The sequence below is a fragment of the Raphanus sativus genome, chromosome 2 (genome assembly GCF_000801105.2).
Source record: "Raphanus sativus cultivar WK10039 chromosome 2, ASM80110v3, whole genome shotgun sequence".
Lineage (NCBI taxonomy): Eukaryota > Viridiplantae > Streptophyta > Magnoliopsida > Brassicales > Brassicaceae > Raphanus > Raphanus sativus.
Window position 1 is genome coordinate 14,711,750 of NC_079512.1, and position 27,766 is coordinate 14,739,515.

The window sequence follows — 27,766 nt, forward strand, 5'->3', positions numbered from 1 at the left end:
GGGTAATCGGTCGGCAACTAAAAATTGCCGGTGAACCGGAAATTTTGGCACATTATTTTTCGCGGTTTACTTTCCCAAAACCGACGAACAATATTCCTCGGTATCCTGTCGGCAGTGTGTACCGTCGGTAATCCGTCGGTATATTCTGACGGAAAACTGATGGAACAGGGTTTCACAATACCAAACCAACTAAATTTTTTATTAAACCTATTATATGACTTTGTACATGAGATGAAAAAAGTTATCTAGTCATAAAACATCAGTTAAATTTTAAAATTATATAAACTACTACAACTTACATATTCCAGTAAATCATTACATTAAAATATATGGTGTTCTTTTAAAGATTTTAATCCAAACAAGCTATCATGTTTATATTTTAAGATTTTTAAGTTTAAAAAGTGAAATATGTATTCATATTTTAGGTAAAATATGTTTTCTAAACCAAAAACCTTTAATATTAATTGTTTAATGATCACAAAAATGAAATTATTTGGTAAGTTTTGTGGTATTCGTCGGTAATCCGTCAGAAAAATATCGACGGAATACCGACAAATACCCCAAAATTAATTGTTCCTTGGTATTTCCTGACAGGTTTCCGACGAATACCATGAATTTATTGTTTCCTCGGTCTTTCCTTGGTATATACCGACAGATTACCGACGAATACCACAAATTTATGGGTTTCTCGGTACTCCGTCATCATTTTACAAGATTAAAAAAAGATCTACTCTGACTCGATGGAATAATTTGATGGACATGAATCTGAATCCTCTTCGCCGTACTCTCCTATCTCCGCCTCTGATTCCGAGTGTATAACATATTCTTCGGTTAAATCGACAATAAGGTCAACTTCCGCTAAATATTCTACTGAAACTAAGTGACTGCTAGAGTTTGGTTGTAATAGAACATATACTCCCGGAACTCGCAGTGTGATGTTCGCTATTACTACCATAATCAAATCGTTCTCCATGAAGATACCAAAACTTATAACCGGTTGTAAACAATTTCAGATATAAATGATTCCATACTTCCATTTTTAACACTTTTATTACTTTTATAACTAGAGCATGGACATAATAACTTACCTTTTTTATCAAAAAAATAAAAATAAATAACGTACCTTTTTCTCGCTTCCGGTTAACTTTGAACTATACCGTCATGAATTCTTGAATACCATGTGCGTATTCTGCTGTAAGTAAACATGTATTTGGATCCATATAAGGCTTATCTATCCAAAAACGGAAATTGTGAGTAGTCATGATTTTTTTTGTTTGTTGTGAGATTTGAATGAATGAAGGGGGTTTGTATTTATAGGCACGATAGAAAACTTCCCGGTGGAAAGAGGCGTCAGGATTTTCAAATTCAAACGGCTATATGTAATGGTTAAAAAATCTCCCGACGGAGAGAGGCATCGGGAGTTCGTCGGGATTTCCAAATTCAAACGTCTATATATATGTAACTGTTACATACTCGTCGGTATTCTGTCCATAAATGTTCAGGTATCCGACGGAATACCGACGACCTGAATATGGTTTATATGAGACGTCAGTTATCTGTCGGTTAATCCAATTTTTAATAACGGATACATTTTTCTCGCTATATTATCGGTATTCCGTTGGTATTGTCTGAGGAAAAATACATTCGGATTTTCGACGAATTTGAAGATTGCTTTTCCTGACGCTCTTCGTCGGAGTACCGTCGGGATATCCCGACGGAAAATGATGCGTCAATATTTCCGTCGGAAATAACCATGTTTTCTTGTAGTGTATGGCTCTGGCTTAATGAAACCCTACTCGGTTTGAATCCCTTTGAATGATCTTGAGGGTGATTTTTGGTTTGTGGTTTCGTTTGGGAAGGATAGATCAATGGTTTCTTTTGGATCAAATGGATAAAGGGGATGGATTGCGGAAGAAGGTAGAGATGGATGGTGATGATTCAGTGTGAGATTGATGAGAAGATCAAACACTTGTTTGAAATAACTTCAGATCGGGTAGGTCACCGCTCAGAAGTGATCTAGAAGCAAGGTTGCAAAGGATTTGACTCCAGAACAGACAATGTTCAGTGATGAACAAAGGATTCACAAGTTTGTAAAGGTTTTTAACAAAAAGGTGAATGATTTTATTCAGGCAACTTCGCCTTCTTTTATAGTTTACAGATTGTAGAAATCAAGAAATATTATGCAGAAAATAAGAAACATGGAAACTAGAAACAAAGACTAGACTGAAACAAAGAACTAGGCAAGACTTGACCAGAATTGAGTTCTTCTTTGAATCTCTTTTTCCAATGCACGACCAGGACTTTCTTCTTTGATCTTTCTTGATGAGAAAGGCTTGAAATGGGCTGAGGAATGTTCTGGTCGAATTTGGCAAGAAACAGACTCATATTGAACCTTTTATGAACTTTTCTTTGGCTGAAAAAGGCCTATTTCGCCCAGCAGCTAATCCAGCTCCATCTTCAATGTAACTTAGCTCATCCAACTCCAAATAAGTGTCACTGAGCTCATCCAGCTCCAGGTTAGTGTCACTTAGCTCAATCAGCTCAACTAGCTCCAAAGTAGTGTCATTGAGCTGGTTCAGACCACCCTTAGTAACTTCAGCTGGTTTTCAGTTCAACTTCAGTCTCTTTAGCTGGTTTCAGCACACACACACTCTGTTTCAACTCATCCTCAGTCTCATCAGCTGGTGGTAGCTTAGTATGCTCGTTTTTCCTCCATCCAGGTTTGTCCTTTGTTGAAGAATCAGCTGGTGCAGCCATGGTTGCATCATCCCTTCTCCTTTGAAAAGCTTTGCCCTCAAATCTGTATCTCCAACATTAAAAGGAAACAAGTAAAAAGCGAGACAAGGGTTCAAGTAAAGAAACAAGTAAGCAACATGGAAGTAAAGTTTCCGAAAGAAACTTCCTTGGAGTGTTGTTGAAAACGTTTTATTAAGTACTTCCAACTGCATATCTTAGACTGATTGTGTGTCCCCTTGTTCCTTGCCTTCTTCTGCGACTGATGCTGCTGTTCCTTGATACTAAAAACAAAGCCTAGAGATCCAGTGTCATAAGTGAAATACATGTTCTGTTTTATATCATTAACCAAACATTCTTTTCTCAGAACATGTAGTTTAACTCTCAGCCAGTTATAGAGAAGATCAAAGAAAGTATTATACACCAAAATGTTATCTAAGGCACAAAACAACACAGTTCTTAAAGAGCAATTTCAGAACATGCACAAATTTCTCGGATTTAGAACACAAGAGATCAAGATCAAACTGGGAAAAACCCAGCCAAAGCTCAACATGTATAACAAAGAATGTTTTATAAACCAGAATGTTTTCAAGGCAGGAAATACCATAAAAATTTTCCAAATCGTGCCCAACATGATCAGGTTCAGAACACAAAAGTTTAAGTTCAAGATCAGATTCAGAATCATTTAGCACATATCTCACATGTTTAACAAGACTTTCGAAGAATGTGTTGTACACTAATATATCACCACAGCTCAAAACAACATCATTCTGCAAGTATAATCTCAAAACATACCAAGATTGATATGTTCAAGAACAAGAATGGACATGTTTCAAAGAAGAATCACAATTAAATTCGGTTTCAGCTTTAGGTGATTTTGGATTCTGCAAATTCCTAAGAATGAATTCGTCCAAGCCATATGTGGATGCAAACAAATTGATATCTTGCATATTTGCATTGTTTTAACCATTCATTCATAAGCATTTGCATCATATAGATTAGGATTTAGACATGTTTAGGTTGCATTTGGCATACATATGTCTCTATCAGGTATTGGAACACCACATGGAGTTCTTGGAGACATTTGGAAGCAATGTGATCAAAAAGGAGGTGAAAGATGAGCACGGATGGAGGCCTTAGAGAAATCTTCTGTTGCTAAGATTTTGTGGAGACACAGGAAATTGAGTTAGCTTTCTAATGGAAGTGGTTTCAAGTCATTTGGAGATGTAATGAAGGAGTTATGATCAATTTACTAGAGGCATATCCATCCTGGTCGAGAACCGCAGAGTGACCTTCCGGAGCGACCCCCCAAGGTCGCTCCCAACCAGAGCGACCAACCAGAGCGACCCACCTAAGTAGCTCGCGTTTTCATCGCCCGGAGACACAAAAATTGAGGCTGGAGCGACCTCTCAGAGCGACCCCTCAAGGTCGCTCCAGCCCCTTTTGCTACACGATTTTATGATTTTTCAAGGACCTTTTTGCAATTTCTTATGCACGTTTTTACTCTGAAAAACCTAATGTTTAAGTATGTTGTAGCCACCTTTTGGCAGATTATCTTTTATCATTTGAAGAACACAAACTCTCTCAAGAAATTAATCTCTTTTTGGCTTGGTTTGTTATTGTTCTTATGATCTCTCATCTATTTCTCTATATGATTCATCTGAAATCCATCATGGGTTTAAGAGGAATCATGGGGATTAGTGAGTAATCACCTTTTGAATTCATGGGTTAGGGAGATTAAGGGTGATTAGGCTAGTTCTAGGATGTTTTAGTGTAGATCATTCTTGTTCCTTGCTAGTAGAGTATTCATAATGCATCATTTGAGTAGGCCACTCAAAGGGTGATTTCTAGGCATTTCCCACCCAAAAGGTGTTTGATGAAATGCATGAGTCAACTCTCCTAGGCTTTTAGTGTACTTTGCCAAAGAGATTTGTTGTTAAAGATGCTAAGATAGCTAATAGACTTGTTAGTAATGATTGCTTGCATGTTATTCAACCAAAGACATTTGATGTTTGAGACATATTAGCAAATGAGCATTCATCTAGACATAGAGCTTGCTTAGAATTGTGTCTAGGCTTAAGGTTAATAGTTTGATTGATTCATTTGTCATCCTTAGTTCGAAACTTGATCACCCAAGGTCTGAAATCCCTATACCCATGAGTTCTCATTTCCAATAGTTTAAAAGTATCATTTCTGTTACTTGCATTCTAGTTTTAGTTTAAAACCATCCAATTCACTGATTGCACTTAGATTAGGCAAATACTTGCATTCTCTCTGCATTTGAATCCCTCAGAACTGGTTCGACAACTTACTACCACTATACTATCATTTGACCTAGGAGCCTCAAAACTCCTAACATCAAATTGGCGCCGTTGCCAAATTCTGAGTTTGATTTGAACATTGAGATTTAGTCATTTGCTTGAGACTAAGTCATTTTTATTTTTGTAAGTTACTGATTCTCTTCTTCACTCTTTGTGATTTTCAGGTGTATGAACTTGAGGAGCAAGGGTACATCAAACCTTGTTCCAAGAGCCACAGACATCAGAGCTTTAGAGAGAGAGTGTACTAGAAAGAGAAGACAAGAAGAGCAACAGGCTCAACTGCAGCCACTGGAAGCTGCAATGGAAGAACAACAAAATCCTCAGAACCCCAATGGACCTCAACAGCGACCAGCTCGCCCCATTGGCACTTATGACCGCCCCAACATCCATGGTCCTAGACTTGGAATTCGAGCACCAGCTGTGGCTGCTAACAACTTTGAGATCAAGTCAGGACTGCTAAACTGCATAGAGAACAACAAGTATCATGGTCTGGCTGTGGAGGACCCATTTGATCACTTGGATAAGTTTGACAGCTACTGTGGTATGTCAAAGACTAATGGTGTGTCAGAGGATGCCTTAAAGCTCAAGCTATTCCCTTTCTCTTTGGGGGATAAGGCACGTCAGTGGGAGAAGTCTCTACCAAGTGACTCCATCACCACTTGGGAAGACTGCAAAAGGGCATTCTTGGAGAAATTCTTCTCTACTTCAAGAACTGCTAAGTTGAGGAATGAGATCTCCAGCTTCCAACAGAAGAACTTGGAAGGATTCAGTGAAGCTTGGGAGAGATTCAATGGCTACCAAGCTCAGTGCCCACACCATGGATTCTCTAAGGAGAGCTTGCTGAGCACATTCTACAGAGGTGCTCTTCCTAAGTACAGAGCCAGACTGGATACAGCTAGCAATGGGTTCTTTTTGGGGAGAACTGAGGAAGAGGCAGAGGCTCTGGTTGACAACATGGTTAAGAGTGATGCAGTCTACAGTGGAGACCATGACAGAAGCAGTAGAGGTGATGACAATCAAACAAGGAATGAGATAAAGGCTCTTCAGGAGAAGATTGACAAACTCATTGCTGATAAGGCCACACAAGCGCAGGTGAACTTTGTTGGCAACCCAAGCCAGGAGATACCTCCTACTGTCAATGAGGTTGAGGGTTTGGAAGGGCAAGAAGAATTGTGTTTCATCAACAGTAATGGTAGCTGGTACAAGAAGGAACCCAACTTTCAGTACAACAACTACCAACAGAAGCCCTATTCAAACAACCAGCAAAGTGGTTATCAGCCTCGAAACAACCAGCAGAGCAACTATCAGCCTCAGCAAAACTCTTCTCCTAGCTCATCTGCCCCTCAACAGAGCAGCACTGATGCCTTACTGAAACAGATCTTGGAGTCTCAGACTAGAAGTGAGAAGCATGTTGGCTATGAGCTGAAAAATCTCCACTCCAAGATCGATGGAAGCTACAATGAGCTCAACAACAAATTCTCCAACCTTGCTTCTTCTGTCAAGAATTTGGAGAATCAGTTTGCTTCCATGAGCTCCCACCAGAACCGCCAGCAAGGATCTTTACCTGGAAAGTCAGATCAAAACCCCAAGGAAGCAAAAGCTGTCACACTTAGGAGTGGTAAGCAGTTGACTCCTGTAACCCTCACCAAGGATGCTGAGAAACAAGGTGAGGAGGTAGCCATCAATCTAGATGATGAAGTGGTCATTGTTGATGAGAAGACAGATGCTGAGATCTTGGAGAAGATTGTGAAAGCCAAGGGTAAAGGAAAGGTTGGGGAAGAGAAGAAAACAACAAAAGATGGTGAATCTACTGCTCCAGCAAGTGAGAGCTCTCCTGTCCCCCCTCCCTATGAACCAAAGCTTCCATTCCCTGGTAGATTCAAGAAGCAGCTGCTACAGAAGTACAAGGCTTTGTTTGAGAAGCAGATGAGTGAAGCTCAGGTTACAATGCCCATCATTGATGCTTTCATGCTGATTCCTCAATACAGCAAACTCCTGAAAGATGTTGTAGCTGCTAAGAAGAAGGAGATGGAGGGCATGATGGTTCTAAGTCATGAGTGCAATGCCATAATTCAGAGGCTTGATGCTCCAGAGAAGCTAGAGGATCCAGGATGCTTCACACTACCTTGTGCTCTTGGACCTATGGTGTTTGAGAAGTGTCTCTGCGATTTAGGAGCTAGTGTCAGCTTGATGCCTTTGTCTGTGGCAAAGAAGCTTGGATTCACTCAGTACAAGAAGTGTAGACTCTCTCTGGTGTTGGCTGATCGTTCAGTGAAGTACCCTGTGGGTATCCTAGAGAACCTCCCTGTGAAGATTGGAAGGTATGAGATACCTACAGACTTTGTGGTGCTTGAGATGGGTGAGGAGGCTCAAGACCCATTGATTCTTGGAAGGCCATTCTTAGCTACTGCAGGAGCTATTGTGAATGTGAAAGAAGGGAAGATTGACCTCCATTTGGGCAAGGAGAACATCCTCCACTTTGACATCAAGGAGAAGATGAGGAACCCCACTGTATTTGGACAAGCCTTCACCATTGAAGAGATGAATCCTCGTCCTGCTGATGATCACTTTGATGAGCTACCACCTGAGGAAGATGGGGAGTCAACTCCACTCTCTGCACCTAGTCCAGCCTGATCCAAAGGAGGCAAAGTCAAGCTAGAGACTTAAAACAAGCTCACTTGGGAGGAAGTCCCATGAGTATCCTTGTATATATTGCATTAGTATTTGCATTATCATTCTATTGCATAGAACAATGGGAAAGTGAAGTTGTGTGCAGGTATTGAGCAGAAAGTCGGACACCAGAGCGATCTCATCGCAGCGACACCTCTAGGTCGCTCCACCTGAGAGCGACATGTCTAGAGCGAGATGCCGAGGTCGCTCGCGTCACATGAGAATGGAAACACAGAAACTGACCGTGGAGCGAGGTCTCCGCAGCGACGTCACGAGGTCGCTCCAGCTGGGAGCGACCTGCCGCAGCGACCCTTCCACCTCGCTCCCATCTCAGGTAACTGGAAACCTCCCTTCTCCCAGTTTTTCTTTGCATTTTAGAATTTCATTGGGTACCTCACTCACACAGCGACTGTGTGATTTAAGTGTGGGGGAGGTACCAAGTATTTGATCATGTTTGTTTCCATGATTTTGAGTCTCATGCATTGCATATTAGATTCTTATTTGCATAGAAAAATCCAAAAAAAAATATAAAAAAATTTGAAAAACACAAAAAGAATCATTTAGTTGCATCATTTGCATTTTTAGGATTGAGTCTAGAAGCATATAGGTTGCATTCATGCATTAGGGGGATTTCAACCTTGTAAAGAGCTCATGCTAAGTACTGAATTTGTTGACCTTTGTAATCATGACAAGTAGCTTGAGCACCCTTTAGAAAGCTTGTAAACTTCGCGCCTTGAATGCTCCTCTTGAAACTCATTTGACTGTTGATACTCTCTCTTTGAAGCAAGCTCCTGTTTTAATGTCTCTTGCATATGGTCCCTTGTGTACTAAGTCATGGATATACACACTTGAGTTGTCCCATCCTTTTTACCAATCTTCTTGACAAACTCAAGTGGTACTCCACTCCCAAAACCCATACCTCCTTTTTAAACCATCATTATTTGTTGAGTGAGGCCTCTTTGGAAAGCTTTACATGTGCATAATGTTGAGAGTATTGGGAACGACAATGCTTAGTCTCCATTCTTGCTAGATTAGTCACTCTATTGTCTAGCTATAGGAAGGGGGGTGAGTGTTGTGATTGTGATTTGGGAATATGAAAGGTTTGACTCTTTGTGCTTAAATGATTAGTCTTTATGGGATAAGTGGAGAAGTATCTAGCTCTTATTGTGAAAAGTCTTGGCCCCCAAATATAAAAAAAAAAAAAAAAAAAAAAAAAAAAAAATAAAAAGGGGGCTAGCAAAGTTGTTAGGAGCTCAGATTTGTTTTAAAATTGTGAAAATCCCTTATTGATTTCAAAAAGAAAGAGTCAGATGTGAAAAATATTCTTTGGATCTTTTGGTGAGAGATGTGAGTTGGGTTTGACATTGAGGAATAATTGAATATCTTGTGTGTTTGGGAAAGGGTAGAACAATGGAGATTGAGCATTGTATGTATGAGTTGATCCCTTTCTTAGATATATTATGTGTAATGTCAAAGCTACTTAGTTTTGAGAGTAAACCACCTTAAAAGATCATTTTGAACCTCTGATTTCACTTGCATTAAAGCCTTTGTCTTACCAAACCAAATGACTTGGACCAGTTGACCATTTGTGAGATGTCTATTGAGTTTGCTTCCTGAATGTTAGAGAGATGGTGGATTTGTGGTTTGTAGATGCATGATTAATGAGTGTAGAGATCAAAGGAGCTGAGATAGGCCTAGAGAAGTTAGAGATAGATAAAATCTTTGCTCTTGCTATTTGGTATGATTATGCAAAGTTTTTAAGTTGAGAACTAAGGCCATGTTCGTTTGTACATCTGGAAGGTGCATCCAGATGGATCAGTCAGATGTCTTATCCAGATACTCCACCTGGGTGTTGTTCGTTTGTACATTTGGAAGGTGTATCTAGATGAAGCATCCGGATGCAGCTGCGTTCGTTTATTCTTTTTTTTTTAACTTACATTTGCATCCAGATGCAGTTGATGACAAAATGACTAAAATAGACATGTATTTAATTTATTTATATTTTACTATTAAATTCATGTTTATTATTTATATTAATCCTGTTAATTTTAATATATTATCAAAATTATAATTTTACAACAAAATAATTTTAAAATTTTTGCTTTAAAATTCATAAAATTTATTTTAATAAAAAAATAAAATTATAAACAATGACTATAATTTTGTACATTTGATTAAAATATTTAAATAAAAATCTAACAATTGTTTGATATATGATAAACTTTAACATACACTAAAATCCAACAATACTTTTGATATATTGAAAACTCAAAATCAATTCCAAAAATAAATAAAGATAAGATAGTAGTCAACACTTTTGTATCATGTGCTCTCCCAGGAACCCCAACATAAGCATATATGAATTTCATACTGAAATTACATATAGCTAAGACATTCATAGTTGGTTCTGCTTTTCTACCTCTGAATGGTTCGGCATTCCCACTAGGAGGACGAACCGGCACATGAGTTCCATCTAGAGCACCTATGCAATCCTTAAAAAAAGGGTAATATCGCGGATCATCTACTAAAATAGGACTAGCACTTGCAAACTCATCCATTCCCGGTTTCACAGTATCTGCTGCGAGTTTCAACAAGGAACTTAAAACCTCATCTAGCTTTCTTTTCACTGTGTCAAGTGAATGCTGGTATCTCTCAGCTAAAGCTCGTATAGTTAAATCTTGGCCAACCATTTCTAAGAACATTGCCACACTCTCCTCTATGTAAACATGGCAAGACTCTACTAGCTGATACTTCTCTGACAATATCTTACATAAGCTACTAAACGTTGCTTGGTTCATGCGAAGAATATCATAGCATTGTACCTCGGATTCGTTCATGAAACGTTGCACCCGACGCCAACCTCCACCTCGGTCTGTCCTCACTAACTGTCTGTTAGTACTAACTTTTGCCGCTCCATATGTTTCTTCTAAAAGAGCAAACATGTGTTTCTCCTCATCTAGTATCAAATCCATGTCTTCATCTTCAACTAAGAACCTAAACGTGTCCTGAAATACATAAAACCGACATAGAAGTATCATTTAAATCTGGCACAGACCTTTGAACAACTGTTAAAAAAACAATGTTAAGCAAATAATTATCTTGGAGATAATACCTTACTATTCATTGTATCTTGGAGACTTTAAGCTAAAAGTGTAAGAGCTGCTTGTAAGAACGCTTGTAAGAACTGCTTATCCAATAGAGTTGCATTGCCACTTCAAAATAAATATAAACAACACATTTCAGCAGAGTGAAACTCATATAAATATTGTCATAAACATAGTCATTAAAACAAGATTCATTCTAGAGTTCATACTATACTAAGACAAAGACATAAACATAAACAACTCCTCATGCATCTCTGCTTTCACCAGTTGCATACTCCAAATAGAGAACCCTGTTCTCATTATCTCCATAGAACAAGAAAGTTTGACGATTTGCAGCATCTTCTTTGAGATGGTTAATTGAGGCTTTGTAAAGAGGAGACCACATTCTTATAGCAGGCAAGGAGTGTAGAACCTCCATAGCTCGAAGTTGACTACAACTAAACTCAGGATGGTTCTCTATTAGATGATTCTTGTGGGAAAGAATCTTGTCTCGAGACTCAACACTCTCCCTGATCACATCAGCCACAGCTTGTCCTGCTTGTACAACCCTTGATCTTTTCCTGTTAACCTTTGACCTGGAAGAAGAAGGGCCAACATTCTTTGATCCAGCATTTCTTGATTCAGATGCAACATCAGTTTCTTGAGTAGGGACACCACGCCTTGATTCATCTCCAACAGCTTCCTGAGTAGGGACATCACGCCTTGACTCAGCATCATCTTCATCTTCATCATCTCCATGCTTTGTGTCTAAAGCCTCTTCACCTTGCTGAGCAGACCAACCTTCACCTCCACTAATATAAACTGTTCCAAATACCTTCTCCATCAAATCCATGTTTGCTATCGGCTTGTCTTTAAATTTTCTAGCACCAGGCCACTCCTGAACAAGAACAAATCATTATGTTTAGAGCATTCATTACAAACAAACAAGACTAACTCAAGAACCCAAATCAGTGATCATATTATGTTTAGAGAATTCATTACAAACAAGCAAGGCTAGCGCAAGAACAAATCAGTGATCACTGGAAACCAATATTCACATTCATACACTCTTTAAATCACTAGTAAAGAGAACATGGTGAAGAAGTAAAGATAAGAGGATCATAGAACTTGTACCTTACATCGCTCATTCCACCAGTCATCACTCATGTTGATGAATCCAGTAGAAGTAAAACCCAGTCCCGTTCTGTTCCGAGTCAGCTTCTTAAAAGAGTCGTACTGCTTCTTACAAGTGTTGTACTTTATCCCAAATTTTCTCCATGGAATTTTTATACCAAATGCCTCATAGAACTTATCCATTATCGCCTGTCTCCCAGCCTCATTAACCATCTGTTTTCTCACGTTTCCTTTCAGATTCTCATCAAGTCTTAGTTGAAGAAAGAACCGTGTTTGCTCGTCACTCCATATAAGATTCTTATTTGAAGATTCAAGACAATAAGAAAAGTATTTGACAAAACTGAGATCAAATAAAAGATTAGAGGGGAAGATACTCACATCAGATCCAGGGATGGATGTCATTGTTCTCTTCAAAGGTTTATGCAACTATCTTCAAAGAAACTGTACACAAAAAGACCAAATACTCACATCAGTGCCATGAATGGATGCCATTGTTTCTCTTCCAAATAAACTGTAAACATAAAAGTAAACAACTGAGCACAAGCACAAAGAACATTGAGACAGTGAAATAACACGACATTATTTCAAGATAAAAGGACAAGCTAAAGCAATCACACGATCACATATTTCAAGACCACTACTTCATATAGACAAACCACTCAAACCAAACTCATATACAGATATCACAAAAACAAGACAACATGAAGAACAATCCACAGATGCAAACAAAACCCAGAACATAAATTGAAGATACTGATTCCAAAGACTAACCCACAACATTTAGATCCCTGAGAGTCTTACCTGAGCGAGAGAGAGAGGTCGCCGGAGCTGAGGTCGCAGGAGTGAGTGAGAGAGAACCCTGAGAGAAAGAGAGGATCGCTGGAGAGAGACAGAGAGAGAGAGAGAGAGCGCCTGAGATGAGACTGAGAGACAGAGAGAGGTCGCCGGAGAGATCCAGAGAGAAAGAGAGGTCGCCGGAGAGAGAGGAACGGCGGAGAGAGAGGGTCACCAGAGAGAGATGGACGAGAGAGAGAGAGAGAGAGAGAGAGAGAGAGAGAGAGAGAGAGAGAGAGAGAGAGAGAGAGAGAGATTGGCCGCCAAAGAAAAGAGAAGAACGCGAGAGATGAGATTAGAGAGATGAGATTAGGTTTATGTGGTAGCAGGGTCATTTTCGTCATTAACCTTTTTTGACTGAATCAGCTGCAGCTGAATGCATGATGAAGACTCAGCTAGCTATTTAAAGAAAATTCAGCTGAGTTTTTGAAACTCACCCAACTGATCCATCTGAATGTACCGATTAATTAGACTAAACGAACATCAATACTCAGCTTCACCCAGATGGATCAGTCGACTGAGCAAACGAACATGACCTAAGAAGAGTTTCTTTTGATTATGAGTCCCCACCTTCAAACCTCTTCTCCTTGGTTCTTGAAAGTTTACTTGTGGACAAGTAAAGGACTAGTGTGGGGGAGTTGATATCTTGCATATTTGCATTGTTTTAACCATTCATTCATAAGCATTTGCATCATATAGATTAGGATTTAGACATGTTTAGGTTGCATTTGGCATACATATGTCTCTATCAGGTATTGGAACACCACATGGAGTTCTTGGAGACATTTGGAAGCAATGTGATCAAAAAGGAGGTGAAAGATGAGCACGGATGGAGGCCTTAGAGAAATCTTCTGTTGCTAAGATTTTGTGGAGACACAGGAAATTGAGTTAGCTTTCTAATGGAAGTGGTTTCAAGTCATTTGGAGATGTAAAGAAGGAGTTATGATCAATTTACTAGAGGCATATCCATCCTGGTCGAGAACCGCAGAGTGACCTTCCGGAGCGACCCCCCAAGGTCGCTCCCAACCAGAGCGACCCACCTAAGTAGCTCGCGTTTTCATCGCCCGGAGACACAAAAATTGAGGCTGGAGCGACCTCTCAGAGCGACCCCCAAGGTCGCTCCAGCCCCTTTTGCTACACGATTTTATGATTTTTCAAGGACCTTTTTGCAATTTCTTATGCACGTTTTTACTCTGAAAAACCTAATGTTTAAGTATGTTGTAGCCACCTTTTGGCAGATTATCTTTTATCATTTGAAGAACACAAACTCTCTCAAGAAATTAATCTCTTTTTGGCTTGGTTTGTTATTGTTCTTGTGATCTCTCATCTATTTCTCTATATGATTCATCTGAAATCCATCATGGGTTTAAGAGGAATCATGGGGATTAGTGAGTAATCACCTTTTGAATTCATGGGTTAGGGAGATTAAGGGTGATTAGGCTAGTTCTAGGATGTTTTAGTGTAGATCATTCTTGTTCCTTGCTAGTAGAGTATTCATAATGCATCATTTGAGTAGGCCACTCAAAGGGTGATCTCTAGGCATTTCCCACCCAAAAGGTGTTTGATGAAATGCCTGAGTCAACTCTCCTAGGCTTTTAGTGTACTTTGCCAAAGAGATTTGTTGTTAAAGATGCTAAGATAGCTAATAGACTTGTTAGTAATGATTGCTTGCATGTTATTCAACCAAAGACATTTGATGTTTGAGACATGTTAGCAAATGAGCATTCATCTAGACATAGAGCTTGCTTAGAATTGTGTCTAGGCTTAAGGTTAATAGTTTGATTGATTCATTTGTCATCCTTAGTTCGAAACTTGATCACCCAAGGTCTGAAATCCCTATACCCATGAGTTCTCATTTCCAATAGTTTAAAAGTTTCATTTCTGTTACTTGCATTCTAGTTTTAGTTTAAAACCATCCAATTCACTCATTGCACTTAGATTAGGCAAATACTTGCATTCTCTCTGCATTTGAATCCCTCAGAACTGGTTCGACAACTTACTACCACTATACTATCATTTGACCTAGAAGCCTCAAAACTCCTAACATCACAAATCACCAGTGATCAGTTCACGACTACAAAAACTCAGATCAAAGCATCATCTTTAAAACAAGCAAAAGAATCACAAGGTTTTCTGAAAAAGAAATCAGATTGCTGCAAAACAAGGTCAATTCATTTTTCAGGGTGATCAAGGCTTTTCTTATGTTCCATAAACTTATCAAAACTCAAAATAAGACCAGGATTGAGTTCACTAACAGACTCAAAACGTTTTTGATCAGAGAGTTTGTCAGGTTCAAGTTGCTTAAAAGAATGAATCATCTTATCAAAAATAGAACTTGAAATACATAATTCTTTCACATTACTCAGACCAAATCGTTTCACATCATCAGAACTAACCCTAACAAACATGTCAGGCACAGAGTTGATGACACTAAGTTCCTTACAGTGCTCTTTTGAGTTAGGAGACAAAGAGTTAGGAATTGTGTTCAGCTCCAAGCTGTTCAGCTGTTCCATCACTTCACCATGTGCTAGACTCTGTTTCTGGTGAGTGTTCTTCTGAGACCTGAGACACTGAAACAAGGTTACTCGGTTGCACCGGTTCAAAACAGGTTAGTTCATCACAAGCACTACTGAAAACAAGTTCAAATTGAGGAGAGACATGAGAAAAGTCATGTTATGTCTCAGATTTTTTTTATTACCTTGGATGGCTTTGTTTTTAGCTCTTCAGATTTCTTTCGACCTTCCACTTCAGATGAAGAACTTGGGATTGGCCTTCTTTGCTGTTGTGGCTGAGATTTTCTTGGGTGGTCACACTCATGGCACCATGGCTTGGTTTGTTTTCTGTAGCTACCATAAACAAGTGTTTCAGCTCAAACCAGGATGCAACTTGTGCTTCTCCTGTTCTTCTTCTGGTAGTAACAAGCTGACCCCACCATTAAATGGCATCACCACGGAACTTTGATGTTGTCAATCTAACCTTCTTGCTTTCTGAGTATTTTTGCCCATAAAATACAAGTTCCATTTTCCGTTCCCACTCCAAGTATCCATCATGGTCGTTTTTGCCACAGAAATATGGCATCTGCTCCTCTTTTTGTCCTTAGCATCTTTCTGAACCTGAGAAACAGTACCCAAAACATTATCAGTAGCAAAGGAAGCTCTTTTAGATTCCAATTTCCTATCTATTTCTTTCAGAAAGTGAGCCATCATGGCTTCCATCTGGGTTTTACTCAATTTCACAATAGGCGTTTCCTTTCTCTTACTGACAACTCCAGCCATGGTTTCCTGTTGCAATCTCAATAAGAAAATTCAGTAAACAAAAATGTACCCGAAGCCTCACTTAGTGTCTCTCTCAAGTTTTTTATTGGTGAGTTTTCTCTGTGAATCCAATAGCTCAGCAAACAACAAGATCAAGCTTTCAATGAACAAATCCCCCACCCCAAAAGAGAAGAAAAGATAGACCGTTTTAAGAGATTTATTTTGCAAAAGGCTTTACCACCAGAGACTGGATTTCTCTTCAGTCTGGCTGGATTTCTCCTCAGTCTTAGTCGGATTGCTCTTCCACTTTCTTTTGATCTTTCTATTTTTTTTTAAACTGGTCGGCCCCCTTGCACTTTCACAGATAGACAGAGAAGAATACAAAGAGTTTGATTGGAAAAAATAAGGTTCCCAAAGAGAAGAAGAAGTAATCGAGAACAAACCCTAATCAGAAACCCTCAATCTGCTCTGATACCACTTAATGAAATCCTACTCGGTTTGAATCTCTTTGAATGATCTTGAGGGTGATTGTTGGTTTGTGGTTTCGTTTGGGAAGGATAGACCAATGGTTTCTTTTGGATAGAATGGATAAAAGGAATGGATTTTGGAAGAAGGTAGAGATGGATGGTGATACTTCAGTCTGAGATCGATGAGAAGATCAAAAACTTGTTCGAAATATCTTCAGATCGAGCAGGTCACCGCTCAGACGTGATCTAGAAGCAAGGTTGCAAAGGATTTGACTCCAAAGCAGACAATGTTCAGTGATGAACAAAGGATTCACAAGTTTGTAAAAGCTTTTTAAAAAAAAAGTGAATGATTTTATTCAGGCAACTTAGGCCTCTTTTATAGTTTACAGATTGTAGAGATAAGAAACATGGAAACTAGAAACAAAGACTAGACTGAAACAAAGAACTAGGCAAGACTTGACGAGAATTGAGTTCTTCCTTGAATCTCTTTTTCCAATGCACGACCAGGACTTTCTTCTTTGATATTTCTAGATGAGAAAGGCTTGAAATGGGCTGAGAAATGGGCTGGTCGAATTTGGCAAGAAACATACCCATATTGAACCTTTTATGAACTTTTCTTTGGCTGAAAAAGACCAATTTCGCCCAGCAGTTAATCCAGCTCCATCTTCAGTATAACTTAGCTCATCCAACTCCATTTAAGTGTTACTAAGCTCATCCAACTCCAGGTTAGTGTCACTTAGCTCAATCAGCTCATCTATCTCCAAAGTAGTGTCATTGAGCTGGTTCAGATCACCCTTAGTAACTTCAGCTGGTTTTCAGCTAAACTTCAGTGTCTTTAGCTGGTTTCAGCTCACACACATTCTATTTCAACTCATCCTCAGTCTCATCAGCTGGTGGTAGCTTAGTATGCTCGTCTTTCCTCGATCCTGGTTTGTCCTTTGTTGAAGAATCAGCTGGTGCAGCCATGGTTGCATCAATAGGCAAGACAATTAGATAAAAATAAAGACCCATGGCTTTTTAATAAAATGTGAAAAGAAATGTTGTGGACTGATTAAATTATAAAGTCTAGAATAATAATGAAATGGTCACATTGACAAATGTGGAGAGTCCCACATCAGGAAGAAAGAGCACAAATGAATAGTTATATAAGTTAACACACTCCCACTTGATTAAACAGTTCTTAAGAAGAAAGAGCTCCCCATGCGTACCGCCGCCGCCGTCCGACTCAGCTCGGCGTGGACTTGGGCTTGGGCTTGGGTTTTGGTGGGCCTCTGGTCCAAATAAATTATTTTTGGACCAAGTTAAACTCTATGTTTTTGCTATTTAATTCTCAAGAACAACATGCATTTCGTTTTGAAACGACAAGTAGTTTGTCTAAAAAAATAAAAACGCCATGCAGTTTATCTGGTCGAGAATTTTAAACGAGAGAAGAAATATTCTTGGGGAATAAGTTTTCGAAACTCAACTTCCCTCAATTTCCGCCAGATCTTCGCCCACGTGCAGCAGCTGTTGCGGGAAGTGGGTCGTCTCCCTCTCTTTAAATATCGCCACCTCTCTTCCTTCATTTCTTAAATCTTTCACAGAGAGAAACATCCAGCAAAAATCCTTTAGCGTAAGTAGTTCAAGAGTGTTTAGTAGATTATTAGTTCGTTAGGGCGTTTCACGGGTGAAGCGTGATCGTCTCCATGGTTTTATCTTGGGACTATATATTCATACAGTCATATCTCACTACGGAGAAAATATAAAGAGTTAAGGAAAAATATATCATATCTCGACTCCATGATCGTTTATGTAAATGGTTTCCGTTTCGGTCTCATTTCATTTCGTTTTCAATCGTTTCTTTCATTAACAACTCCTTTATTATATCATTTTTATTTCATTTCGGTTTCCGGCTTCTACAATCTTAAATTTTTATCGCTTTCTGTCTAAAGCTTTTAATCGGGTGAAAAATGATTTATTCAAGGATTTGAAAACGGTTTGCGAACGATGTTTGCGATTTACTCTATAGCACTTCCGCGAAACGTTTCTTAATTATGTCAAAACCGTTTTTGTTTGCTTTCTTGGACTACCGGGAAATGTTTATTGATGTATAATTCTTATAACGTTTCTGTTTATTTTGAAACAAAGTTTGTGATTTGCTATATGCTTATCCACGAAACGTTTCTTATTTCTTCTAACGTTTTTGCGATTTTCTTCTAGCATATTTCGCAAAACGTTTTAGATACATTATTATTCAAGACGTGTTATATATGAATCGTTTCCACGATCACTATATAAGCGAGTTTGTGAAATATGCCAAAGTTTAAAAAAAATGAATTTTGCGAACGTTTTTAAACGAGTTTGCAAAATGTTTTTCAGACTCATATCGATATTATTTGGTTCAAACACCAAAAATAAAAATTGATTTTAGACTATTTTTTTTTGCTTAGAAATAATATGTTATTTGTTGAATTGAGTACTGATCCGTTTCATGTTTTCTCAACAGAAAAATGATGGATGCAAACAATACCTCATTGACACCACCATCGTTAAAACTTCACTCAACGTGTCAAAAACTGATGCAACTCTGACAGATGCTGGAACCATCCCTGCATCAACAACAACTATCCTACCAGTAGAAAATGGTGCTGATGAAACCACGCGCCGTACTCTCTTCGGTGCTGCTCTTTATCAATCGGGTTCAGCTCTTGGAACCACAAGTAATCCGGTTGCAGTTTCAACTCCTCCGTCTGTACCCAGCTTGCTCACTCAAGGAGTGATGCCTAACAAATTTGATGGCAAATGCTTCAAAACATGGCAGAAGAAGATGATGTTCTTCCTGACAACGATGAAGTTTGATAAATTCATCCAGGAGGACAATCTCCTTGTCTCTTATGGGATTGATGATGTGAACACTCTCGCAAGTGTTGACATTTGGGTGCATTCTGACTTCATCTGCAAAGGGTACATTTTGGATCGCCTCATTGATCCATTGTACCGGGTCTACTGTGACATTCCCATGGCGAAAGAGCTATGGAGATCACTTGACAAGAAGTACAGAGGTGTGGACGCTGGCTGCCAGAAGTATGTGGTTGCAAAATTTCATGACTTCAAAACGGTAGATTCAAAACCCATCATGGATCAGGTGGAAGCATTTCAGCTCATTTGCCATGAAATCACTGCTGAATGGATGTCAATTTGCGAGACACTCACAACTCTCAGCTTCATTCAAAAGTTTCCCCCAAGCTATGCGGATTTCAAGAACTACTTGAAGCACAAGAAGAAGAAGATGGGTCTCGAGAAGCTCATCATGAGGCTTCATATGGAATCCATAAACCGAGTTGCTGACAAGGCCAATGCTAAGGAGCATAGTGTCAACGTAGCTGAGCACAAAGGGAAAGGAAAGACATACACCCACTCTCTGGTAAAGCATTCCAAAGCTGCTGCAGTCCTGAAGACTTTTGGACCAGACTTCAAGAAGAAAGCCAAACAGATCAATGCGAATGTGGAGAAATTCAGGGGAAAATGCCACTACTGCACAAAGTTGGACACAAGACTTCTGAGTGTCGCAGCAAGATCAGAGATGAGAAGGCTCAAGTGAATCTCACTGAGGAGGATACCGTTGTAGTGGTGACTGAGGTCAATATGGTTGAGAGTGTCAACCCCAAGGAATGGTGGTATGACAAAGGGGCGACCACCCACATTTGCACCAATAGGGCGATGTTCACACCTATCAGAAAGTAAAGACTATGGAGAAGCTGTAGAACACTGCAGTCTCCAAGATTGAAGGTCGCCGCAGTGTGATTTTGAAGATGACATCTCGCCATAAAGTCACTCTGACGAATGTGAAACATGTTCCTAACATGAGGAAGAACCTGGTCTCAGGAACCTTGCTCAGCAAGAATGGATTAGCCACAACTCTTGAGGCGGACAAGCTCGTGATTAGGAAGAATGGGATGTATTTTCGTAAGGGGTATGTTAAGGATGGACTTGTCAAGATGAATGTAATGACAGTCCCTCCGAAAGTTGTAGCTCCTAAGATTTCAATGAATAAAAAAGAGCCAGTTGCTTATTTGGTATATGGCATGAAAGATTAGGCCATGTGAACAACAAATCTATACAAAGATTAATGAACTAAAATTTAATTCCTAAATGCAAAACAAGTAAACAAAAATGTGAAGTATGCGTACAGGCTAAGCTCACAAAAACTCCATCGCCTCGTGTTGAAAGAACTAATAAACCTCTAAATTTAATTCACACCGATTTATGTGATTTGAAATACATGCCAACTAGAGGCGGAAAAAGAATTTTGTGACCTTCATAGATGACTGCACAAGACATTGTTATGTATATTTATTACATAGCAAAGATGAAACCTAAAAAAAATTAAAGAATATAAACTCGAGGTACAAAATCAGCTTAAAACAACTATTAAAGTATTTAGAAGCGATAGAGGATGTGAGTATGATGGACCATTCAACGCATTCTGAAAAGAACATGGAATTATCCATCAAACTACAGCTCCTTATTTACCAGAATCTAACGGAGTTGCTGAATGAAAAAATCGAACTCTTAAAGAGATGACGAATGCAATATTGCAGGAATCTGGGTCACCCCAGAACATGTGGGGGGGGGGGGGGACTTCGCTTACCACTAATTATATCCTCAACAAAATTCCACACAAAATAACTAGAAAAACTTCATATGAATTATGGAAAAGTAATTTACCTTCGTATAAATACCTCAAAGTGGGGGAATGCTTGACAAAAGTTGGGGTACTGCCACCAAAAAGGTCACTATTGGACTTAAAACAGTGGATTGCATCTTCATCCGATATGCACATAACAGTACTGCTTATCGATTTCTGGTACATAAATCTGAAATATGAGACATCCATAAAGATTAAGTCATGGAGTCTAGAAATGCATCTTTCTTCGAAAATATTTTTCCATACAAGGAAAAACAAATTTCTAAACGTAATCGAGAGGAAAGAGACAACGAAAATGACTCAGTAATTGAGACAAACGTTGATACTTCTATAAAAGATATTTCAGAAAATGAACAAGAAGATGAACCTAGAAGGAGCAAAAGAGCTCGAAAGGAAAAATATTTTGGTGAAGATTTTTGTATGGCATTTATAGTAGAAAATAATCCAAGAACTTTGACAGAAGTCATATCTTCACCAGATGCTCCATTTTGGAACGAAGCTGTCAAAAGTGAATTTGATTCTATCATGCAAAATTATACATTTTACATACGGATTTACCACCTGGCTGCAAAGCATTAGGTAATAGATGGACAATGATACGAAAACCTGGTGGAAAATACAAATTTAGGCTTGTAGTCCAAGGATTCCGACAAAATGAAGGTTTTGATTACTTTGATACATATTCTCCAATGACCAGAAAAACATCAATAAGGCAGATGATAGCAATCACAACCTTAAGAGATCTAGAAATCCATCAAATAGATGTAAAAACAGCTTTTCTAAATGGTGAATTAGAAGAGGAGAATTACATGAACAACATGAGGGTCATGTCATTCCTGGACAGGAAGACAAAATATGCCGACTTGTAAAGTCACTTTACGGGTTCAAACAAGCTCCTAAACAGTGGCACGAAAAGTTTGACAACACAATGATGTCAAATAGTTTCAAAATCAATGAATGTGATAAATGAATGTACTACAAAACTACCAAAATGCTTATATTTTTCTATGTTTATATGTAGATGATATGTTAATTATTGGAAGCAATAAAGACATTATCAATTAAACAAAGAACATGCTCAAAGAAAAATTTGAGATGAAAGATTTGGGATTAGCAGATGTTATTCTCGGCGTTAAAGTCACAAGAAATTCAAATGAAATTATCTTAACTCAATCTTATTATGCTCAAACAATATTAGAGAGATTTAAAAATTACTCTAATAGTACTGCAAAAACTCTGTTAGATCCCCAAATACACTTGACAAAGAATTTAGGTGAAGCGGTTTCACAAAACGAGTATACACGTGTGATCGGAAGTCTCATGTACTTGACCAATTATACCAGATCAGATCTAGCGCATGCAGTAAATGTACTCAGTCGATGTACGAGTAATCCAGGTCATACACACTAGAAAGCTATAACGAGAGTACTCAATTACTTGCGCTATACCAAAGATTTTGGGATTTACTATGGTAAAAAACTAGCAGTTTAGAAGGATACATTGACGCTAACTGGATATCAGATTCTTACAACTCAGAATCCACAAGTGGATATGTTTTTACACTAAGAGGAGCAGCAGTATCTTGGAAATTTACCAAACAAACAGTGCTCGACAGATCCACCTTGGAATCTGAATTCATAGCATTATACAAAGCAGCAGAAGAAGTTGAATGGCTTAGAAATTTTTTGGAAGATGTTCCTATGTGGGAGAAACTTGTACCAGCTATAAGAATACATTGTGATAGTCAATCCGCTATAGCTCGGGCTCAGAATAATCTCTACAATGGTAAATCTCTTCATATCACAAGACGGCATAAAACCATTAAAAAACTTATCTCAAGTGGTGTAATTATAATAGACTACATCAAATTGGCTGACAACCTAGCGGATCCGTTTACTAAAAGTTTGCCACGAGATGTTGTTGCTAATTCATCAAAAAGATTGGGTTTAAAGTCTATATCGAATGAGAATGCTTGATTTCAACCATATATATCATGACTAGAGATCCCAAGAAGTAGGTTCAAAGGGAAAACAAAATCAAACATAATCTATCAAAAGCACTGTGAGACAAAGTAGTCTCTTCCCAGCTCCTAAAGATGATAAGTGCTAATGAATAAGAAAAGGATTAACATAAGCTTTTGATGATTCCATAGCTTCTAAAACGGAGTATTATCCAATACTTTCCATGTTCAATCACCTAATGAGTGTGAAATGTGGCCGTTTTTAGGAGAATGAATGCAAGGCTATATTCTCTAAGTTCACTCATGAAAACCAGGAATAGTTCATGGACACAATGAAAACAATAGAAAACTAAGTTATACGAGAAAATGAAGTTGCGTTATGCATGTTGTCCCGGTCTACATAAAACACATGTTGGTTCAAGACATCATGTTCACATTCTGGTAAAGTAAATCCGACATATATTAACTATGAGTGGTTCAAGGCTTAAAAATTCCACCAACTCAAACACAGTGAAATTTTCGCAAATACTCTCGATAAGTCTGTCTAGTCTAGTCAAGATTAGAATAAGTAAAGGTTTTAGAGTTCACCGAGTCTGCATTTAGTCCGCATATGTTTAGAGTCATTTCTATTAATGTGAGGGGTTGTTGGATCAAAATAAAAGCCCATGGCTTTTTAATAAAATGTGTAAAGAAATGTTGTGGGCTGAATAAATTATGAAGCCAGAATAATAATGAAATTGTCAAATTGACAAACGTGGAGAGTCCCACATCGGAGAGAAAGAGCAAAAGGGAGTAGCATATATAAGTTAATACACTCTCCCTTGATTAAACAGCTCGGAGGAAGAAAGAGCTTCCCACGCGCGTGACCGCCACCGTTCGGCCAGCTCGGCGTGGGCGTGGCGTGGACGTGGGCGTGGACGTGGGCGTGGACGTGGGCGTGGGCTTGGGCCTTAGGTCTTTGTGGAGGACCTATGAACCAATAAAATTCATTTTGGACCAAGTTAAGCTCTACATTTTTTGTCCATTTAATTCTCAAAAACAACATACATTTAATTTTGAAACGACAATTAATTTGTCTAGAAAATAAAAAAGTCATGCGGTTTATGTCGAGAATATTAAACGAGAGAAAAAATAGTCTTGGGAAATAAGTTTTCAAAACTCAACTTCTCTTGATTTCCGCGAGATCTTCGCCCACAAGAAGCAGCTGTTGCGGAAAGTGGGTCGTCTCCCTCTCTTTAAATATCGCATGCTCTCTTCCTTCATTTCTTAACTTTTTCACACCGAAAAAATCCAGCAAAAATCCTTTAGTAAATAGTTTGAGAGTGTTTCGTAGATTATTAGCTCGTTAGGGCGTTTCACGGATGAAGCGTGATCGTCTCCATGGTTTTATCCAGGGGTTTTATATTTGTACAGTCCCGTACTACAGAGTGAATATAAAGAGTTAAGGAAAAATATATCATATCTCGACTCCATGATCGTTTATGTAAACATTTTCCGTTTCAGTCTCATTTCATTTCACTTTCAATCGTATCTTTCCTTAATATCTCCTTTACTATATCGTTTTTATTTCATTTCGGTTTCCGGATTCTACAAAGACCAATAGTACACGCTAAGGAGATCACACATGCATAATAACTTGTAGTTGTCGTGCTGCCAAGTGACTGACTGTTGGTGACATTTCTGTGAATCCTAAAATCTACACATGTATTTAAAAGTGTTTGTATTTGTTAATATCGAGTTACACTTTTGAGATGAAACAAGATGCAAAACTATAAAATGAATAACAAGGCTTTAAGTGTTTGAGAGAGATGTCGAGTTTCTGCGATGGTTTTCAAATTGCATGTGTCTCTCGACTTCGTTCTACTTTTACACTCCTCCTCTTATCCGTCTCTTATATTCCCTACTAAATTTCTTCCTTTGATCTTCTACGATCTCAGGATTATATTTTACAGTTAATATCGGGACCCTTCGAATATATTTGTTTACTTGTTTAGATCGAGTGAGATATTTCTTCGATCTTTTACTGGATGTCTTCCTTCGTCCAGACCTAGGCCCAGGGCCGGCTCATGGTTCATAAGGGCCCTTGGGAATTTTTTTAAACCCTTTAATAGTTAAAGTTACAACTTTAGCATGTTTTTTAAAATATATTGTTTAAAATGTTACTAAAGTTAGATATGAAAACATATAAAATAAAAGAAAATTAGAAATACATGTAAATTTATTTTTTTTACTTAACAAAATTTAACTTTTTTTTTAAAGAAAAGAGATTTCAAAAAAATTGGCTCCTCCAAATATCATAGGCCCTGGGCAATCGCACTGCTTACCCTAGTAGTTGAGCCGGCACTGCCTAGGCCGAACAGTCCGACCATCAACCCTAACTTTATGCATTAGCATTCCGGGTCAATACATGATTTGGGTCCAAGATTGTCTCCCAGTCTTAGTCTTTGAATGGACATCTATCTTATTAAAAGAAAAGTACCCATTTAAATATCCCTTAGTTTTCACTTTTATTTACACTTCATGCCACTGTAGTATTAATTAAGCTTCCTATTTTTATGCTTGTCTTTTCAGTTTAGTTAATGTGTTTTTCAAAATTAAATACAAAATTAAATAATAATTCCTATTTTAATGCTTTATCTTTTTCATTTAGATTAATGTGTTTTCCAAAATTAAATTTGAATTAAATAAACGTCATTAATTTCTCCACTAAATCAATGTCAAATTAAAAACAAGAGAATGATTCGGAGTTCTTGCAGAGCGGAACCATGCAGTACCAGAGACGAGATAGGTCTTCCAAAGAACAAGGCTTTTTTAGAATAAGCCAATTCATTTGGGACCCCGCAGATCCACTCTTTTTCCTATTCAAAGATCAGCCCTTTGTCTCTGTGTTTTCACATCGAGAATTCTTTGCAGATGAAGAGATGTCAAAGTACCATGATTAATAGGATTAATCATTAACTACATCTATATCTTAATTAATCCTTTTATTCGCGAGGAGCTGGATGAGAAGAAACTCTCTACATTTTTATTGGACAAACAATTCATAGAAATTATAGTATCAACATTTTTTATTTAACGAATCTGAACGAAAAATATTACCAAATTTGAACCGAAACTAGATAATATCCAAACGGATTTACCATTTTGGTATCTAGGAAACCATAACTAAACCTGATCTGAATGAAATATTTTGGATATTCGAATGTATTTAAATCATATTTGTATACTTCAATATGTTAGCTATTTTTAGAGTTAATATCGAGAATATAAGCTATTTCAAAGTTGTTTAAAATATTTGAAATATAAAAAATAGTCAAAAGTAAACATCTAAAGTAGATAAACAATTATCAAACACCAAAAATACTTAAAATATATATTTATTCTCCACCAAATATTCAAGTTAGACATATTTTAAATTTTTAATTTAGATACTTTGGCTTACATTACTCAAATTTACATGTTATATTATTTTTATTTTTAGATTTAGGGATATTTAAAGATATATAAATTTTGAAAATTTAAAAATAGTTTAAACGGGTTATCAAACCCGCAAAGATCCGAATCAAACCGGAACCAAAATTTATAAATACACGAATAAAGCTAGAATCTTTAAATTCGAAAATCTTAAACCCAAATAGATTTTAACCGAATTCGAGTGGATACCCAAATATCCACCCCTAACTTAGTCAATATAAAATGATCAAATATTATAAATATACTATTTTGTATAAATAAATAAAAACTAAAAGTGAAAATTAATACCCGTGCGGTCGCACGAGTGAAGATCTAGTATTGCTTAAAGATGGAATCTTTTTGATTTTCGTATCTTATTCTTTCTCGCGAAGGTAGACACGTAGCCATTTACTATGATCTCCAAAACTAATTATCTTCTTAGTAATTTTCCTATATCTAAACTGTTTTCTTAACAGAAGTTCAGATCTTATTTTGATGAGAATATATGAGATCTCAAAAATTTAGGTATAAATTCAAACGTCAAGACCATAATTTGCTATCACCTTTCTTCTTCTTTTTAGAGCTTCCTCAATGATGTCTACAAGAAGACAATCTACTTTCCATGACTCCAAAAAGAACCAAAATAGGAGCAATATGGGTGGAAAGAGTAGGATCTACTCAGGTGACGCCAGTGACGCATTAACTGAAATTGTAAGACATGAGATCAATTTTTCATTTTCAATACGCATATATACTTTCGTAAATTCTTTAGTATATTTGTGGATTTGTAGAAATAGTAGAAAAAACTAAAATGATGATTAGTATAAAATTTTATAAATGAAAATAAATTTTTGAAAACTCATGAACGGATATTAGTATTTACAAAATAATATTTTTTGTAAATTCTTACAAACTTTATACTTTACATGTAGCAAATAAATTGAAAATATTATAAATAATATTAACCATAAAAATTCGTATTGGTTTATTTGTTCTAATTATAGTCTACTATTTTGTATAAATATATACAAATTTTAAAATAGAAAATAAAATATTAAGCCTTAAATTAATTTTTGTAATAATCTGAGAAAATAGACTGATATAAATAATATAATTTTATTAATTTAGGAATATATGTTATGTTGTTTAATATTATGTGTTTAAAGAGAT

The 27,766-nt window shown here is 37.6% G+C and overlaps 2 protein-coding genes and 1 non-coding gene across 6 annotated transcripts; all 3 read right to left on the reverse strand.

Moving 5' to 3' along the window:
* Positions 1 to 2,595: 2,595 nt before the first annotated feature.
* LOC130508563 (uncharacterized) lies at positions 2,596 to 10,848 on the reverse strand. Its single transcript, XM_057004134.1, has 4 exons — positions 10,837 to 10,848; positions 10,105 to 10,729; positions 2,937 to 3,168; positions 2,596 to 2,800 (listed from the first exon to the last, which is right to left on the reverse strand). Exons 1-4 carry the CDS (start codon positions 10,846 to 10,848, stop codon positions 2,596 to 2,598), a joined length of 1,074 nt encoding a protein of 357 aa, XP_056860114.1.
* Positions 5,772 to 5,878, reverse strand: LOC130508803 (small nucleolar RNA R71). The gene has a single exon (XR_008942982.1). It is a non-coding gene; the product is annotated as a small nucleolar RNA R71 (small nucleolar RNA).
* On the reverse strand, positions 10,038 to 13,296 carry LOC130505284 (uncharacterized). Of its 4 annotated transcripts, none has more exons than XR_008941612.1 (6): positions 12,743 to 13,296; positions 12,320 to 12,452; positions 11,942 to 12,238; positions 11,038 to 11,705; positions 10,837 to 10,936; positions 10,038 to 10,729 (listed from the first exon to the last, which is right to left on the reverse strand). XR_008941612.1 is itself a non-coding variant. In XM_056999885.1 (4 exons), the coding sequence occupies exons 2-4, from the start codon at positions 12,341 to 12,343 to the stop codon at positions 11,073 to 11,075; spliced, it is 954 nt and encodes a 317-aa protein (XP_056855865.1). In that variant the 5' UTR covers positions 12,344 to 12,382; positions 12,743 to 13,295; the 3' UTR covers positions 10,962 to 11,072. The 4 variants fall into 4 exon arrangements, 1 of the variants encoding a protein (XP_056855865.1); XR_008941613.1 differs by having other exon boundaries at positions 10,837 to 10,953; positions 11,262 to 11,705; positions 12,320 to 12,382; positions 12,743 to 13,295; XR_008941610.1 differs by having other exon boundaries at positions 12,320 to 12,382; positions 12,743 to 13,295.
* Positions 13,297 to 27,766: the final 14,470 nt, after the last annotated feature.